This window comes from Peromyscus maniculatus, chromosome 14, assembly GCF_049852395.1.
Source record: "Peromyscus maniculatus bairdii isolate BWxNUB_F1_BW_parent chromosome 14, HU_Pman_BW_mat_3.1, whole genome shotgun sequence".
In the NCBI taxonomy this organism is placed as follows: domain Eukaryota; kingdom Metazoa; phylum Chordata; class Mammalia; order Rodentia; family Cricetidae; genus Peromyscus; species Peromyscus maniculatus.
Window position 1 is genome coordinate 71,518,763 of NC_134865.1, and position 18,530 is coordinate 71,537,292.

General features: G+C 47.0%; 1 protein-coding gene across 1 annotated transcript; it reads left to right on the forward strand.

Moving 5' to 3' along the window:
• Positions 1-10,113: 10,113 nt before the first annotated feature.
• Positions 10,114-18,201, forward strand: Calm1 (calmodulin 1). The gene is made up of 6 exons (XM_006991805.4): positions 10,114-10,345; positions 12,980-13,010; positions 14,231-14,374; positions 16,548-16,654; positions 17,027-17,162; positions 17,273-18,201. Exons 1-6 carry the CDS (start codon positions 10,343-10,345, stop codon positions 17,299-17,301), a joined length of 450 nt encoding a protein of 149 aa, XP_006991867.1. The 5' UTR covers positions 10,114-10,342; the 3' UTR covers positions 17,302-18,201.
• Positions 18,202-18,530: the final 329 nt, after the last annotated feature.

Sequence of the window (18,530 nt, forward strand, 5' to 3'; positions counted from 1 at the left end):
CCCATAGAAAGGACACATGACTTTTCTTTTGCGGTGTACCTGGAATAGGAAGTATCTACTGTGACTTACTTGCATCAAGCCAGATCAAGATGTGAGAAAAGAGATCTGAGAGTGCTACACGAATTAGGAATTCTTGGGTAAGTTCCTCTATCCCGGGAACCTCTGCTCTCTCAATTGCGGAATGAGAAGAGCAGATTAGATGATTTCCAGATTGCCTCCCAGCTCTAATATTTGATTCTGCTGTGAAGAAATTGAACCACAACCCAATTGTGTCATATTTAGAACTCTGTTTACAGTACTTTCAACTTTTCAAAGTCGCTTTTAACTTTCTTTTCAAATTCAGTCTTCAAAGTATTTCTGAAGGGAGGGTCTGCATTTTCAAAGAAGTTAGATCGTCTATAAAGCCTGTCACTGGTTTATCTAAATATGAAATATGAAATATTCTTTATAGCATATTACTTCAATTCTAGGACATAGAAAAGTTGTTGGGCTTTGTCCCCAGGATCGGGCAATTAGCTCACTGAGTTGTGAGCTCCTTCGAGATAGGGCCTCTTCAATATGTGCTTATATTCTCTATACTTAGTAAATTTGCTTTTGCATTCTAACCCAGTGAAGGTCTTACTGAAGGAGTGAAGGAATGGTTTTAATCCATTCCAGGTCAGTGGTAGAAGAATCTAGAACTGATCTGATGAATTTAAAAAAAAAAATCAACTCATGGAACATCTGTGATGTAGAAGGTACAGTTTGTCTTCGTGCATTATCTCCGCTTTTGGTTTTTGATGTTATTTTGAGATAAGGTTTCTCTGTGTAGCCCTGGCTGTCCTGGATCTCCCTTTGTAGACCAGGCTGGCCTCAAACTCATCCCTCTGTAGACCAGGCTGTCCTCAAACTCAGAGATCCGCCTGCCTCTGCCTCTGCCTTTGCTTCTGCAGTGCTGGGATTAAAGGCGTGTGCCACCAATGCCCAGCTCACTTTTGATTTTTTTTTTTTTTTTTTTTTTTGGTTTTTCGAGACAGGGTTTCTCTGTGTAGCTTTGCGCCTTTCCTGGAACTCGCTTTGGAGACCAGGCTGGCCTCGAACTCACAGAGATCCGCCTGCCTCTGCCTCCCGAGTGCTGGGATTAAAGGCGTGCGCCACCACCGCCCGGCTAACTTTTGATTTTTAATTAAGGAACAGCATGGAACAACCATAAATCTGAAATATCAGGGTTAATTTTTAAGCTCTCTTTTGTATGTATTACATTTTTTTAAAGAATACTAAGATTTAGAAGGAACTTATTTTTAAAAAAATCTGAGTCGCTCAAATCGTTAGCTTTACCACACTGTCTGGTCTTTTGGGAAGAGGGAATTGTCCCCCCACAGCTTTGGGTGGTCCTCTTTTCCTTTCCTTCTTTTTGGTAATTTGGAGGAATAGATAACAGGATCACTTATCAAGTAGACATGGCCTACTCTGGACTACTCAAGTGTGATTTAGCACAGTGGCACTCTATACTCTGAATGGCTAACATTTGGAAAAGGACAAAACTATTGAGTCAAAGCCAGCATGGCCTCACTCACATCTTTGTCTCCACGAGTCTCCTAACTCTTAGGAAACTCTGCACAAGTTCCTCACAAATTCCACAAGCAAAATATTTAGAATTATGAAATTTCAAATCCAGAAGGGATCAGAGAAAGACTACCTGGCCTGACTTTCCCATTTTCCCGAGAAGAACACTAACTCCTGAGAAGTGAGAAGTAGGGCACGGAACAGGCTTTAGGATCACATGACATTGCTCTTCCCTTTGACTTTCGACCTCTGAAAACATTGTAATCAAAGAGCAGTTGTAATAAGGAAAGCCGGGGTGTTATCATTCTCAGGGCCTCCCAGTGATTGTGGAAAATTCTAAGAAGACTTTGCTTTGGACTTTGTTATTTCACTTAACAACTGGCTGTGCATTCTCCCAGCTAGGCCTTATCTACACTGCTTGCTTAAAATCTTTGGCCTTTCATCTAAGTTGCTGACACTGTCTTTGTTAAGCTTTATATTTTCTTTGCTTCTGTCTTCTTCAGGGTGGCTCTATTTCCTTTCCTCAATCCCAGAAGTATACAGAGAAGCTTATTTTTTGAGCTGGGTGACAAAAGAATGTAGCTACCAATGACCAGTTGTATAAAATCCTGAAGTGACTTTTAGAGTATGGCGAAGTGCTAATAACTAACAATAATAAATGGTGCATGGTGATATGCACTCGTTTTCCCAGTGCTTGAAATACTGAGGCAGGTCGAGCAGTGGTGGCGCACGCCTTTAATCCCAGCCCTTGGGAGGCAGAGCCAGGAGGATCTCTGTGAGTTCGAGGCTAGCCTGGTCTACAGAGCAAGATCCAGGATAGGCACCAAAACTACACAGAGAACCCCTGTTTCAAAAAACCAAAAGAAAGAAAGAAGGAAGGAAGAAAGAGAAAAAGAAAGAAAGAGAGAAGGAGAGAAAGAAAGAAAGAAAGAAAGAGAGAGAGAGAGAGAGAGAGAGAGAAAGAAAGAAAGAAAGAAAGAAAGAAAGAAAGAAAGAAAGAAAGAAAGAAAGAAAAAAGCTGAGGCAGGAGGATAAGCTTGGGATCAGCCTTGGCTACATAAAGAGACTGGGAGCATGGAGTGGAAGAGGAGGAGGATGAAAAGGAAAAGAAGACAAAGAAAAGGGGCTGTGGGAGTGTAGCTCAGTTGATAGAGAGCTTGCCTAGCATGCATGAAAGCTCTTGGTTCAAACCCCAGCCCTGGATGAAAAAATGAAACATGGCAGTGCTCACCTGTAATCCCAGCACAGGAGGTATACACAGGAGGGTCAAAAGTTCATGGTTATATTTTTTCTTTTCATTATGCAATTTCTAGCTGGTGTCTTAAATTTTTTTTCCCAGAGGTTCAAACAGGTATGACTGGACTGGTTTAGCATATTGTGCTCTTTCCAAGATCAAAGTGCTCATTTCGTGGCCTAGCAGCACCCCAACTCCCTAACTCAGCAAAGGTTTAGAAGGTAGGAATGGCTCGGCAGGAGCCTGTGGTCTTGCCATCCAGAACATTGCTTACAATGTGTATGCAGACCACAAAGTAGAGACACAGTGCTGAATACTTTTGTTTTCCCACCTTTCTTTAAAATTGGAACATTAGAAATGCCTCTATTAGAAGCACTCACTAGACCACTTACAATAGGTTTTCATGTTACAGGTCTGAATTGTTCCTAGGTTTCCAACTTGGTGTGAAACAGGTGCTACCCTGAAACCATGTGTGTGGCCAGCTAGAGCCAGAGCTGGGGGACATGAGACCATAAATCAGTTCCCTTGAGTCACGAATCTCTTGGGATTTGGAAGGCACTGATGACCCAGCAGCTTGCCTTAAGAGCGGTGGCATGGCCGGACTGTGGTGGTGGTGGTGGTGGTGGTGGTGGTGGTGGTGGTGGTGGTGGTGGTGGTGGTGGTGGTGGTGCACACCTTTAATCCCAGCCCTTGGGAGGCAGAGCCAGGCGGATCTCTGTGAGTTCGAGGCTAGCCTGGTCTACAGAGTGAGATCCAGGATAGGCTCCAAAACTACACAGAGAAACCCTGTCTCAAACAAACAAGCAAACAAACAAACAAACAAACAAACAGTGGTGGCATGGTGAGGAGCTAGGCGGCCGAGGGCTTCTGATCCCTGGAACCTGCCTGTTGATGATGCTAAGTGAAGGGAGACCTCCTTAATTCTTCCACTGCTGACCACTTAGATTCCCTCCTTGCTTTTTGGTTCTGAATCAACTTCTGACCCACTCTGCTCTCTTTAGCAGACTGGTCTTTCACATGTCACAAACAAGCACACCTTATATTTGTCTCTGGAGCTTATCATTTGCAAACTAATTCGACACGTTTTCCCTCTCATGTAACCCTCACACCGAGCCCAAAGGTGTCAAGTTGCCATTATACCAGCGTCACAGATTAAATGGCTGGGTCCGAGACACAAAGGAAGCAAGCAGCCTTGTAGACTAGACAGTGCTACTTTACAATCACGTTCTTAACTGTTTTCTTTGTCAGAACTAAATGAAACAAAGCCCTGAGTAGCCCGTCACTGGAACGGCAGAATTTCTGCACATCATTCGGCGTACAGAAGAGGATGTGCCAAGGAAGGGGTTCAGCCGTACTCCATTGTACAATTGAAAAGACACTGGAAAGCCATGCTCTTGCGATGCCTAGAGTCTGTTTATTTGTCAATAGCTCAGAGTCTCTACTTAAGATAAATAAAATCCCAGCAGCCTCTTGGATTTGGGCAGAAAAATAGCTTTTCCAAAGTCCAACTTGCCTTTGGCCCTATTTCCTCCATTATAGGAAGCAAGGATCGGAGCTAGTTATGTAACCTCCTGCAGAGAGAGCTGCAGACAAAGCTAGATCAGCCTCTGGGGTATCCATTAGGGCAGTGGAGGGCACGGGTCAGAGTCAAAGCAGGGACAGTCCAGTGTGTTCTTGGGGCCTGTGGGGTGCCACCAAATTAGGGAAGAGTGATTCCGGTGGTAGGCTGTCAATGAAACGAGATATCATTTGCCTTGTTCCCTTTGATTTCCACTTCCGTCCTCTCCAGTGCCGGAAGTGACTGCATTATACACTGATTCAATAATCTGTTGGCACTTGCTGAGCTAAGACTGTACCGAGCTCAGGGTATGGGACGGTGACTTCCGGAGCTATGACAGCTGAGGAGGTTTGAATGGAAAGAAGCCACTAAAGGTGCCGAGCAGGGGTGCGACATATTGAAACCTACCTGGCACTTGCATGTTCTGTGGATTAGGAAGGCGATGGTCCGTTGTGCTAAACAAAGAATCACGGATGTGATATTTAAGATGTTGGGGGCCACATATGGATCCATCTTGCCTTTTTAAAAATTTCTAGAATGGGATCACCCAACAGAAGTTTCTCCAGCGTTGGATGTATCCTGCACTGTCCAATACAATAACCGACCTCTGCACGGGAGTATGCAATACATACTAGCGAAACTGAAGAACTGTATTTTTTCATTGAAATTACTTGATTTACATAGGTACACGTGGTTGGTGGCTACTGTAATGGACAGCTCAGCTCCAGAAGAAAGGACAAAGGTTATTCACTGTGAATGAAAACCCAATCACACTGTTACTTAACTCGATCCTTTTATGTTTATTATTTGATTGTGTGTGTGTATGTGTGTGTGTGTGTGTGTGTGTGTGTGTGTGTGTGTGTTGTGAATGCACATGAGAGTGCAAACACCTGTGTGGAGCACAGGAACACACAGAGGATGGCTTCTGCAACTCTCTGTTAAGACTCGCTTAACTCGCTGTTAACAGCCTGCCTGGCTGGCTGACTTACTAGTGAGGTCCAGCGTCTCTCTGTGTCTGCCTTCCAGTGCTGGGATCACAGGCACATGCCGCTCTGCCTGGCTTTTAACATGACTGCTGGGGATTCAAACTCAGGTCCTCATGTTTGTGCAGCAAGTCCTCTCGCCCACCTTGCCATCGCCCTAGCTCCTGCTAACTGGATCTTAACTCTTCTGGAATTGGTGAGGCCGTTTCTTTGATACATCCTGCACTCAGCATCAATTTATCTAACTTAGCATTACAGTTCAGTTTTAAGCCCATCAAGGCCTTGGTGACACCCCAACTTGCGCCTGTCCCTAACTCTGCTCTTTAGGCAAACTGAGTCACCCAAAAACACCTGCCATGCCAGCTGACTGTGGTCACACAGCCCTCCCCTAACTAAACAATCACTGAGAGCCTGTTGTCTTAAATCTGGGCTATGGAGACCCCACCCCCAGCACATTTGGTAGGCACGGTAAGTCGCCGACTACTATTTGAATACTGATTAAAGGTAATTTTGCATTTGGCCTTTAGATTATAAGGAAAATGGTGGCTTAATTATTTCCAAAACAATGTGATTTAAAGGACTGGTCTTGGTAGCATAGCCCTAATCCCAGCAATCCAGAGGCAGCGGCAGGGTAGTAAGTTCGAGAGCACCCTGGCTTACACAGAGAATTCTAGGCCAGCCCGAGCTGCATGGCAAGACTCTCAAAAACAACACAAAACAAAAACGCTACATTATACAACACGTCCGATGCCTCTTTTTAAAGGAGCCTGAGTTCGGGGCTGGAGAGATGGCTCAGAGGTTAAAAGCACTGACTGCTCTTCCAGAGGTCCTGAGTTCAATTCCCAGCAACCACATGGTGGCTCACAACCATCTGAATTGAGATCTGGTGCCCTCGTCTGGACTGCTGTCATACATGCTGTATACATAATAAATAAATAAATCTTAAAAAAAAAAAAAAAAAAAAAAAAAAAAAAAAAAGGAGCCTGAGTTCAGTGGAAACAACTGAAGCACAAAACTATGATCTTATCCCATCGGGCATTTCCTCTCTCCATTCATGCACTCAGTTCCCAGGTCTCTAACCACCGGCTGCTTGTGACTTCAGAGTCCAGTTTGATGAAAGCATGGAGATAATGAGGTCCAAGTCAGGGGCCGTTTATTTCTCTGCATTCCAGTTCCCTACCCCGGCCTCCGTCTTGTCGTGTGGCATATCCATGACCATGGGCAAAGGGGTGGTGCCATAGTTCACTTCAGCTGTCCGCTTGATACACACTGAGGTTCACCTGGAAAGAGAACTGCCACTCAAGAACTGGCCGAATCAGACTGGTCTGGGAGGCATTTTCCTAACTGCTAATTGATGTAGGAGGGTTTCCACCGTCTGTGGCTGGTGCCAATCCCCAGGCAGGTGGGCCTAGGCCATATAGGAATGTTGGCTGAGCACTGAGGTAACTGGCGGGAGGAAGCATCCCAGTAGCCAGCATCCTCCATTGATTTCTGCCTCGAGCTCCTGCCTCGGCATCCTTCGTTATGAAGTATATAACCTAGAAGCTGAAATAGACCCTTTCCTTTCCAAATTGATTTTGGTCATGGTGTTTACTGCAGCAACAGAAACAGAACAGAAATTGATACCTAAGAGAGGGATTTTTGTTGTGATGAACCTGACCATGTTTGGCTTTGGGGAAGGTCTGGAAGCATCTGGAATTTTGACCTGGAAAAGCTGTTGAGTTCTCAGAGTTTAATGGGATGTTTTTTTGTAAGAATTTGGAAGACAAAACTACTGGGAAAAATGCAGATAATCAAGGCCTGGCCTCTAAGTTCCAGAGGGAAGTTTGGGAGTCGCTTAGAGATGCTACTGGAGCTGTTTGTGTGATATATCTGAATTAGGAGTCTGTGGGAGCACTGGAGAGATGATGGTTCAGCAGGTAAGAGCACTTGTTGCTCTTGCAGAGGACCTGGGTTCAATTCCCAGCACCGACATGGTGGCTCACCACCACCTGTACCGACATGGTGGCTCACCTCCACCTGTAACCCCAGTTCCAGGGGATCCAACAGGCAAGCACCTGGTACACATATAGTCACATAAGGTAAAATAAATAAATCTAAAATAAAAAAGAAATGAATCTGTGCAAGTGAAATCTTTGTTTTACTTGAACAATGGGCGCTACTCATCTGGGACAGAAAACTCAGTGATGATGAAGAAGACACCAGCATCGCAGAAGCAAAAACCTTCTGGGAAGTATTTCCTCAGTGTCAGCACCACAGAAGCTGTGGTCCAGAGGGGCCAAGGCTGCGTCTCAAGCTGGCAGCCAAACTTGGCAATACTTGAGTCTCCCACGTGGTACTGGTTTTGGCAGCATGAGAGCTGGATTGAAGGGGTCATGGAGAGAAGCTGGGGCTTGGCACGGGGCAGTCTTGAGATTCCTGGCCCGGGGCTGCATTCTTTCTACTTCTATTTGACATTATTTGATTTAGATAATTTCACGTAGAACTGTTTTCATAAAATCACAGAATGTTCCATAGGCTGTTGGGTTCTTGGTACATTATGGTATTACCATAATGTGGCTTTTTAAAATTGCTGACCTCTTCATAAATTAGGAAGTTAATTCCCTGGGACACAAACACTCGGTGGACCGAAGTTGTCAGCCAAAGAACCTGACCTCTGAAATAGGCAAATATTTAACATTGTATCTTTAAATTTTCAGATACTGATTTCACTGATATACAATCTAATATTAGAGCCCTGAGCAAAGACTCACGCTCTAGTTTATGCCCAATCACCGACTCACAGGAAGATCCTGGGCAAGTCACTTGACCTTCTTATATTTCAGTGTGTGAAACTAGCCGTAAAACTGTGTAAAGCATGACCTCATTACAAACCCACTACACTTGAAAGCTAATATGTGCTTTGATATGTTAAAGAATTCCAAAAGAGCACTCATTTGTAAAATGTGAACAAACAGAAAATTGTTCTATGATGATTAAAGTAACTTTAGGATGAATGGTGCTTAGCAAGCAAAGTCATGAAAATGTTTCAAAGCGTTTTATTTAGTGAAGTAGTTCAATGACACAGGAAAATATTTGACTGGTTTTGCAAAACCATAGATTGTTAACTATGTAACTAAAATAAGGGATGGTAAGACTACCAGAAACAAAAGGCTCCTCAATAATTAAACATATTTCATTTGTAGGCCATTATTTAAATGTTAAAATGCATTTAGCTAACTACCTTATGAAAAGCCCGATAGAAGAAAACAAAACAAATTCCCTTAGGAAATGAAACAGTTATAATAATGCGCTTGGCCATCTAGACCTATAACTCATTAGATTGTTGAATCTGCTTTGAACTCACTTTGTACTGGTCTCTGTTCTTCTCTGCGAACATAGGGATAGTATGTGTGTCTGTGAATGGTCCTTAAACCATTTGCAGAGGGAAGCCGGAACTTGCTGCTACATACAGCTTCTCCTTAAACAGCAGGTTCACCCTTTCTGGAGCATTCCAGAACACTATTAAGCACGGTCCCACAGTTGCTGACATCCTGTCTGAGGCAATCCTAAGAAGTCCTCTGGCATTTGCAATGTGCAGGGACATTTTCTATTATTTTAAAACACCTATCTGCAGACTCTGCCAAAGCCAGGGAAGAAATATAACCACAAGTCTTTCTCAGCAGGGCATGCTAATCACACGTTTGCCACAATTTCTGAAAGAATAAACAACCTGCAACTTGTTCTGGCCTTGCAAACAAAAGATCAAATTCTGTGTTCTGTCTTGGCAAGAAAAGAAACTGCAGCATTTTTGTTAAGACTTTTTTTTTTAAGTCCCAGGCTCCAAATTAAGACCTGAAATAGTTTTTGTCCCCCCACCCCCAGGTTACAGAGAATGGAGAATAGTAAATTTAAAGATTAAAACATTATTTAAGGATTATAATTAAGATTGTAATTAAGATAGTCTAGCTCCCTACCAGATTCAATTGGCTGTGCGTGTTCCAGCTGTAATCAGAGGGATTCTGAGTATCTTTTCCCTCCTTTGTGTATATGAATTTACGAATTTTCAGGACCAGGACAATTAGGAAAAACTCAAAGCATGGGTTTTAAGATTTACATAAGCTGCTCACTACATTAATTTCATTAATTTTCGAAGCCGGCCGGATAGAATTTGCCTCAGGAAAAAAAGAACAAAGCCAGCAGGGGACAAATCCTCAAGCATCTTTAAAAATTTAGTGGAAATGTAAAAACACGAAAACTAGACTGGTTGAGCATGTAAACATGATAGAGACCTAGCAACTGTGCCTGGGACGGTTCTCCAAAAATGAGAAAAGTAAAACATGCGACCAGTTTCTTCCTCAAGGCCATCCACCTTATCCTCAGGAAGGGCCCTCTCCTCTGCAGCACCAAGTGTGAGGCTGATCCCCACCCCTCCTCGCCGTGGCTGTCCTCAGCCCCCCGCCCCAGACCTCCCGCAGCTCTGGCAACAAGCGGCGGGTGGGGACCCAGGAGGGTGGCTCTGCAACCCCGCCACCACCAGGAATGGTGGGAGGCGGACGCACAGGTGGAGTGGGGCTAGGTGACTGGCCCGAGGCGGCCCCAGGTCTCCCTACGGGAGCATCCCATCGCCACAGGACCCTCGCTGCAACAGGCCAGCACCCACGCTCGAGTCCCGGACTCCCCAGTGACCCCGGCCCGCGGAAGGGGCCGGCCGCGCCGGGCGCGCCTGGGGGGGGGGGGCGGGGCCTTGCGGTGAGGCCCGGCTGCCGCAGCGCCGCCCTGCGCGAGGCGGTACTGCCGCGGCGGAGGGATACGGTGCACCGTATATATATCGCGGCGCACAGGCTCGCGCTACGGCAGTGGTGCTGGGAGTCTCGTGTTCGTGGTGCCGTTACTCGCAGTCGGGCGGCGGCTGAGGCTCAGCGCACAGCGCAGGCAGCGCGTTAGCAGCAGTAGCAGCCGCGGAGGCACCTCGGCGGTCACAGCCCCTGCGCTGGTGCAGCCACCCTCGCCTGCTCCGCTCTTCCTTCCTTCGCTCGCACCATGGTAGGTCGGGATCGGCAGTCGCAGGCGTAGCAGCTGCCCAAGCTCTCTTCACAGATCTGTAGTTGAGTGGTGGGGTTTCCCCCTTTTCCAGGCTGAGGTTCCCCCCCCACCCCAAATCCCTACCCCTCTTGACCGGGTGTTACGCAGCGGCTGCGGTTAAAAAGGATGCATTTCGGGTTTGCATCTCCGCTTTGGCTGCGGGTATCCTCCTCTTGAGTTTTGGACGCCTCTGGGGCTGGACTCTACAGTGGGTTGTGCGCGGGCTGGAGCCGCTGCCACAGCTGCACCGGGGCCTTCCGCATCCACCCCCTCCCCCAGCCCCGCACCCACTGCATCCAGCGCGCCGCACCCGGGCTGCCTGCAGCGCAGCGCCTCGGCCGGGGCCGGCGGGGCGGGGGAACCGGGCGGGGCAGGCCGCGACGTCCCGGTAGCCAGTCCCCAGTCGCGGAGAATGAATGGGCTGGGGCGAGCTGGTGGCGCACAGGGCTTGGACCGCGGACTCCGGGGTGCCCTCGGCCACCTTCAGCCCCCCGGCCGACCCAGTTGGGCACCCTCCCCCGTCTGCGGTCTCCTCCTTCCTCCCGGGGGGCGCGGCGCGGGCGTGAGCTGGGAAGGAAGGAGCCGGGGAAGGGTGGGGTTGGGGGCAGGAAGGCGAAGGCTGGGGGGCGGAGAGGGCGGAAGCGGCCGCCCTGCGCCCGGGCGGGGCCCCGCGGGGTGGCCGCGCGCGTGGCTGGGCCGTGCGACCTCGGCCCCCATCCTAGTGCGGCGCTAGGCGGGCTCGATCGCCCGGGTCCGCGGGGAGGCCCCTTCCCGCGGGAGGCTCTCGGCTCGCGCTAATTGGGGCGGCGGGGCGGGGGAGGAGAGAGTTGGCGCGCGCCACGGTTTCCATTAGAGACGCAAAGTTTCTGCTAGGGAGGAGGCGGCGGCAGGCTCAGTGCCTGGGGGAGCAGGAGCGGTGGGAGGTGCCGGGGCTAGGCAGCACCCCCGTCCTGGGGCCCCTTTGGGCCTGCACCCCAGTCCGGCCCCTCGCCCGGTGTGCCCCTTGTTCACGCCACTCCCCGGGCGGCAGGGAAATGCCCATCTCCACGTTTCCGCTTTCTCTACAGCCTCTGGATTGCCAGATGCGACTGTGCGGTTGGCCGGGTGCGTGTGCCATGGCCCCCTTCTCCCTCGCCAGGCAGAGCTGACATCACCAGCAGCGTTTTCTGCCCTGGCGGGGCTGCTATACCGTTCCCGGCAGGGTTCTGGGACGCCTTTGACCCAAGGCCAGAATGACTTGGGGGTAGGGGGAGTCGTTGTCCGGAAGGTAGATGCACTTGATAGGCCTCTAGTCAGAGAATTTTTCGAGGAGGTGGGACTCTTCTCCCTGGTGAGCTGACAGTTTCTCCTACGAGGTGTGGCTGGGCATTACATAAATCATCGTGTCTCCATTTGCCTTAAAAGTAGCTTCCAGTAATGGATAGGAAGGGAAGACCATCTAAAATACAAAAAGTAGAAAGTTCTTCCTCTCCCAAATCAATATACAAGGCGAGTTTCCACGGAAAAGAATGGACTCCAGTGCCATCGGGTTTCTCTTAGAGTTAATTTTGTAACTGGCTTCATTAAAATAAAAATACATATTCTCCTTGAGATCTTGAGTTCCCCTGGCTGGAGGCACAGGTTCAGGGGTGCAGAGGCTAAATAAATAGTGCAAGTGAAAACTACTTTGTGGTCATTTAGTACATGGAAATGTTGGTAATAAGCAGCTTTTTGTCGTTCTTAAGATGGGCAGTGTTAATACCGGGAAATAATAATAGTTGCTCCTGTACAGGGGGAAAGGGCTACCATATCGCCTCAAAAGTGTGTTTTTCTGTGTACTTCATTTCTGCAGTTTCGTAATAGTCCTAAGATTCAGTTTTTTCCTAGCTTCCCAATCAGAGGATAATTTGACCGAAGGCATTAGCCATTGTAAATGGTAGGGCTTTTAGCAAATAACTGCCTAATTTAAATGATTGGAAAGCATTCATTTCATAGAAATGAAACTGGGTTGGGTAACCCATTACTGTATATATATTTTTTTCACTTAATTGTTTCTCATAAAATGGGTATAAAAGCTTGATAATCCAACCCAATACCATTATGTAACGCCAGTGTGGAGATTTTGGAGGGCCCAAAGCTATGCTCAAGGTGCACTAAAAGCCTGCCCCTGGACAGGATCCTGGAGCTGGCTGCCTTGTCGGTGGCATTGGGTTGGGTCTCTTGGATGGAACCAGGGACTGCAGTGTTTATGGCGCAGTAGGTGGCGCTCTTCCTTCTCTGCGGGCTGCTGCTGCAGCTGCAGCTGGTGCTGTGGTACTTTGACCACTAGAGGCGCCATTTCCCACATTACGACTGGCTGGATTGCAGTGCTGGCCAATGAAGCCAGCAGATGCTGTCACCTCTTTGTCGCCTTTTATTGTTAAGCGAGCCTGAACAGTTTTCCTTTATTGTAGTAACTTTTACTAAACGGCAGTGTTTATGATTTTGAAACATTCGTTTTTTTAAAATACTGATTTGGAAAAAAAAATCCACAATTTTAAAGTATAATTAGGAAAGCTAGGTTATTATCAACCACACTTGCCTAGATTGAATATGACCTTTTCTTTCTCCGTGTAGGCTGATCAGCTGACTGAAGAACAGATTGCTGGTAAGTTGAAGCCTGGGGAGGCCCCACCCAGGAACCTGGAACTGGGTTCTGACTGGGTTCTGTGTCTCCTCTGCTGTCCCTTCCCTCTGCTGTCTGCGTGGTTTTCTAAGAATGCTAAAGCAGAAACAGTGAGGTCAGGTGTTTTAGAGATGAGGTGGAGTGGACCCTGCCTGCCTGTCACACACTCTGGTGTGCACAGCAGTGCATGGAACCAGATCCATCGAGGCTGCTACTCCAGTGTTTGTTTGTAGGCCACGCATCTCTTAGTGATCTACTTGGAAAGGTTTTGCTTGCTACATTAAAATACATGAAAACGGGTAAATTAGTGCTGCAATAATTGGGAAATGAGTCACATTAATTTAGTTTTTACTCTTTGGGGGGGGGGTCAGGTTTTATTTACTTGTTTTTGCTTTGAGGTGAGGGTCTCCCCATGTAAATCTTGCTGTCCTGCAACTTGCTAGGTGGAGTAAGCTGGCTTTGAACTCGGGGATCTTTTGCAGTTACTTCCAGAGTGCCACCATGCCCAGCAACTTTACCTTTTTAATGTTTCCATCTTAATGTTTTCTGGAGAGACGGCTCAGTGGAGAAGAATGCTTTCTGCTCTTGCAGAGGACTCAAGCTAGGCTCCCAGGACCCATGCGTTAATTGACAGTGGCCTGTAACTCCAGTTCCGAGGGATCCAATGTTGTCCTCTGACCTCTGCAGACATCAGGCACGAATGTGATGTACATATATAGATGCAGGCAGACACTCACACACATAAAATAAACCCGGGATTCTGAAAACCATCCTCAAGGTGACGAAGAACATGCTGACTGCCTGGGAAGGAACCTTTCTAGTGTCCATGTTGCTATGAAACGGGTTCATTGTGGCTATAAAAGTGTGATGCGAAAGGACTTTCTTTGAAGGGACTTTACTGTGACTGGTAAACCGGCAGTCTCACATTGCACCTGACGACCAATTTCAGTATGTTCAAGCTAGCTTCTTTAAAAAATAGGGTATTGTGGCTTTATTGAAGTGGTTACCAGGACAGTGTTTGCTTTCTGGGCCACTGTGTGTTGGCCAGACCGACAGGTCTATTGTGGTCATTATTTCGGCAGATAAAGGCCAGGTGGTTTCTGATAACTTGGACAGCTTGTTTTGGCAAGCCCCAGGGAAGTGTGTCTCACAGCAGTGTTGGGTAAAAACATTGATTCTAAAGAGTCAGCTTCTCTTTTCAGAATTCAAGGAAGCTTTCTCCCTCTTCGATAAAGATGGTGATGGCACCATCACAACAAAGGAACTTGGGACTGTCATGAGGTCACTGGGTCAGAACCCAACGGAAGCTGAGTTGCAGGACATGATCAACGAAGTGGATGCTGACGGTAAGGGCTTTAGAACTGCGAATGAACGCCAGTGTTGTGTAATTCAAGTTCAGGCTTGTTACAGAATGTCTTTCAGGTCCCTAGAGCAAAGCAGATAGGCAGAGTTCCTTTCTCTGGTTGCCTCAGAGCCTCCTGACATCAGAATGGAAGATTGTGGGCTTGCTGTTGAGTTTACTCTGCTGTGGTCTAGAGCGTTTCCTGGATCGGATCGTGGGTTGTTTTTTTTTTTTTTTTTTTTTTTTTTTTTTTCTGCTTCCTAGGACCTACGGCTCTAATCTTTTATCAGCTGGCCCCTGAGGCTGCACCAAGTCCTACCCTTTTTCTTTGTTTTATATTTTTTCGAGACAGGGTTCCTCTGTTGTTTTTGGTGCCTGTCCTGGATCTCACTCTGTAGACCTGGCTGGCCTCGTACTCACAGAGATCCACCTGGCTCTGTCTCCTGAGTGTTGGATTAAAGGCGTGCGCCACCACCTCCCTGCTAATTGAGAACCTGCCTTTTAAAGAAGCTATTGTTTCTAAGAGGAGGCGGAACCTGAGGACGGTGGAGGGAGTACCCATCCTTTGCCGTTAGCTCAGAACTGAGTGGTGGCCGAAGACTGCATTTGTGGAATCTAAGAGAAGGGAAGCTGTGTAAGGCTCAGGGCCGGAAGACCCAGCAGCTCCCCATAGTAGTTGGCTGTTCTTCTCCAGAGGACGACAGTAGATAGCAAAGCTCATGGCCCCTTCTGTCAGCGAACTGATTTGGAGGTGCTCTCCCCTAGCTGAAAAGTCCCATACGTCTAGGAACGTGTATCCCTTAAGACTGTAGATTACGATTTTCAAGGAGCTCAGAAGGCAGAGCCTGGCTCTAAGCTGTACTTTGTAGACGATCGCTGTGAGAGGAGAGCCATTTAGGAAAATAGGGCACCATCAAGTGTGGCGATAGACTTGGGTTTTCTGTGCCCGTTGAAATACCACCAAAGACCATTCTCCTCCTCAGTACTGTTTAGGAAACATAATCCATAATTCTGTCTGGTTGATCAACCATATGGGAACATGGGTTGGGCCTTTCTGTTTTATGTAAATCCTGGGAAGCCAGGCTCGGGAGAGAGAGTATATTTGACTGTCAGATTGTATGAGGCACGGTAGGAGAAGTTTGTATCAAGCCTTGTCTTGATACCTAAGGATATCTTCACATGCTTATAGATAGCACTCAGTCATTTATTTTTGTCTTACATAAATATCTTCAAAGACTTCGGGGATTTTTGATGTTGTATTCACTTACATTGTTATGCCATGTGGGGATTGAACTCAGAGCATTAAGCCATCCATCCACACAAGCCTTGGAAGTTATTTGTTTTAAATGTTCTAGTGAAAATGAATTGTAAATAACTACCGTTTGTTTTTGTTTTTGTAATTTTATTTCCATTTACTTTGAGCTAGTGTTAGTCTGGAATTTGCCTTTGGGAATATTTATCTCTTAGCTTTAGAGGAGTCGTTTGGAATGTTGGCTGTGGAGTGGATTCCCCTGACAGTTTCCTGAGCATTAATGATCCTAAACTGAAAATGGCGTCTGAGCTTTTCCCTTCATGGAAAGTGAAGATGCTGAACGGGGGTTCGGGAGTCAGAGTGTGTGCTTGGCATATGAGAGGCCCTGGGCTCAGTCCTCAGGACCAAAACAAAAACAAAATGCCAAGTTGGGTAGGAGCATGGCTAATGGCCTGTATAGCAGGGCTGGAAGTGCAGCTGGAGGAGACTTGGGAGACTGGCCAGGGTGGGATAGGCTGTTTTCTTGCCCCCCCCCCCACACACACACACTAAAGCATTTTGTACATCACTAGGACATGTTAGGCCTGAGTGTTCTCCCTGGACAGTCAATTGCATGCTTCCCGTTCCCTTGAACTGTCTAGTCTACTTTCATGATCCTGAATGCAGGCTCAGCTTTGCACCTATAAGTGCTGTGCTGGGCATTGCCTAGTAGCTTGAGTCATGTGACATTGCTCTGTGAGGTATTTGAACATTTTGGCTACAGAAGGTTGACGTAAGAAAATAATAGCTTGTCATTTTAGTTATCACTTGAATCCCACTGAATGCGTTTGCCTGAGCATCCCATACAGCGTTCGGGGATTATTACTGCACAGGAGTGTCAGTGTGATGCTTATCTTATGTGAGCATTTTCCTTTTTTGGTTAAAGGGAATGGCACCATTGACTTCCCAGAGTTCTTGACCATGATGGCTAGAAAAATGAAAGATACAGATAGCGAAGAAGAAATCCGTGAGGCATTCCGAGTCTTTGACAAGGTAAGCTTGCACACCTGCCTTGGAGAGGTGCATAATGTGGCCCTCTGTGCTGTCGCTGCCGGAAGTTGTAACTTGGCTGGTTAGAGTTAGCCTGAGTGTCTGAGCCTCTCATTTGTTGACATGGCTGAGATGAGGCCCGGCAGAGGGAGATGTTGACTCGACGTCCCGTCTCCATGTTCAGTACCTGTCTGCTTGCTTTTGAAGAACTGCATTCTGGCTTGGCCTGATGGGCACTGGGGACCGGAGAAGTGTTGTTGACGGGAGCAGAGCTGGCAGTAACTCGAGGGAGGGCTGGAAGCTGAGGTGGAGAGCCGCTTGCTCTCCCAGACCGCGGTCCCCCGTCACCTGGTAACGAGCGCTGCCTCTTGACAGGATGGAAATGGTTACATCAGCGCAGCGGAACTGCGCCACGTCATGACAAACTTGGGAGAGAAACTAACAGACGAGGAAGTAGACGAGATGATCAGAGAAGCGGACATCGATGGGGACGGACAAGTCAACTATGAAGGTAAAGGCTAAACCCCTTGAGCCTGGTTTTCAGTGGCCCTCAGGTCTGTACACATCAAGTTAGCGATTGTTGTGGAATAAAGATAAATTTAATGATATTTGTCTTTTCAGAATTCGTACAGATGATGACTGCAAAATGAAGACCCACTTTCAACTACTTTTCCCTCTAGAAGAATCAAATTGAAATCTTTTACTTACCTCTTACAAAAAAAAAAAAGAAAAAAGAAAAAAGTTCATTTATTCATTCTGTTTCTATCTAGCAAAACTGAATGTCAAACGTACCTTCTGTCCACACACAAAATCTGCATGTATTGGTTGGTGGTCCTGTCCCCTAAAGATCAAGCCCCCACATCAGTTTTCCAGTATCAATACTCGTACTACCTTATGAGGGAGCACTTAGTGGACTCCTTCACGTTCCATTTGCTAACGATTAATACACTGTTTGGGCTGGCCAGTTTCTCATGCATGCAGCTTGACAATTGAGCACAGTCAGGCCTTTGTATTAAAACTGAAAAAAAACGGAAAAAACAAATTCAAAACCTCAGATGGGTTCCACAATTTGTTCGGGTAAATTGTCAGTAGCCAGTTTACTGCAGACAGACATTTAAAATTGGTTTACCTCAGGATGATGTACAGAAAATGGGTGAAGGCTAAACTTTGAGACACAGCCCCAGAAATAGGATGGCCCTCTTGTCCTTCAAGTGCTCCAACCCCGTGGTGACAGTAACACCCTGGTGGCATGCCCGAGGAGAATGGTTTAGCGCTGTGTGCATTGAACTAGAGTGAAGTCAACATCAAGGCTGTCACCAAGTCACACAAATTTTTAATAAGAAATGTTTACCAAGGGAGCATCTTTGGACTCTCTGTTTTAAAACCTTGTGAACCATGACTCGGAGCCAGCAGAGTAGGCTGTGGCTGTGGACTTGAGCACAACCATCAACATTGCCGTTCAGGAAATGATAATTTACGTCCATTCCAAGTTGTAAATGCTAGTCTTTTATTTTTTTTTTTTTTCCAATAAAAAGACCATTAACTTAAAAGTGGTGTTAAATGCTTTGTAAAGCTGAGATCTGAAGGGGGACAAGGACAAGGCAGTTGGAGGGGAGGCCAGCGTACATATAAACACGCCCACCATCCAGTCTAAACTGGATTCCCCTCCCAAGTTCCCTAGCATCAACTCGGGAAACCTGGCAGACAGTGATTGCTTTATCATCTATGGCCATGTAAGTCCCGTTATGTTTTCTCTGTGTGTGTGAGTGTGTGTGTGTGCACGTGCACAGGTGCTCACACGCATCTCACACTTAAGGATCTGTTGAGGCAGAGGAGAGCGTAGTGAGGGAACAGCCTCGCTCCCAAGCGTGTGTTTAGG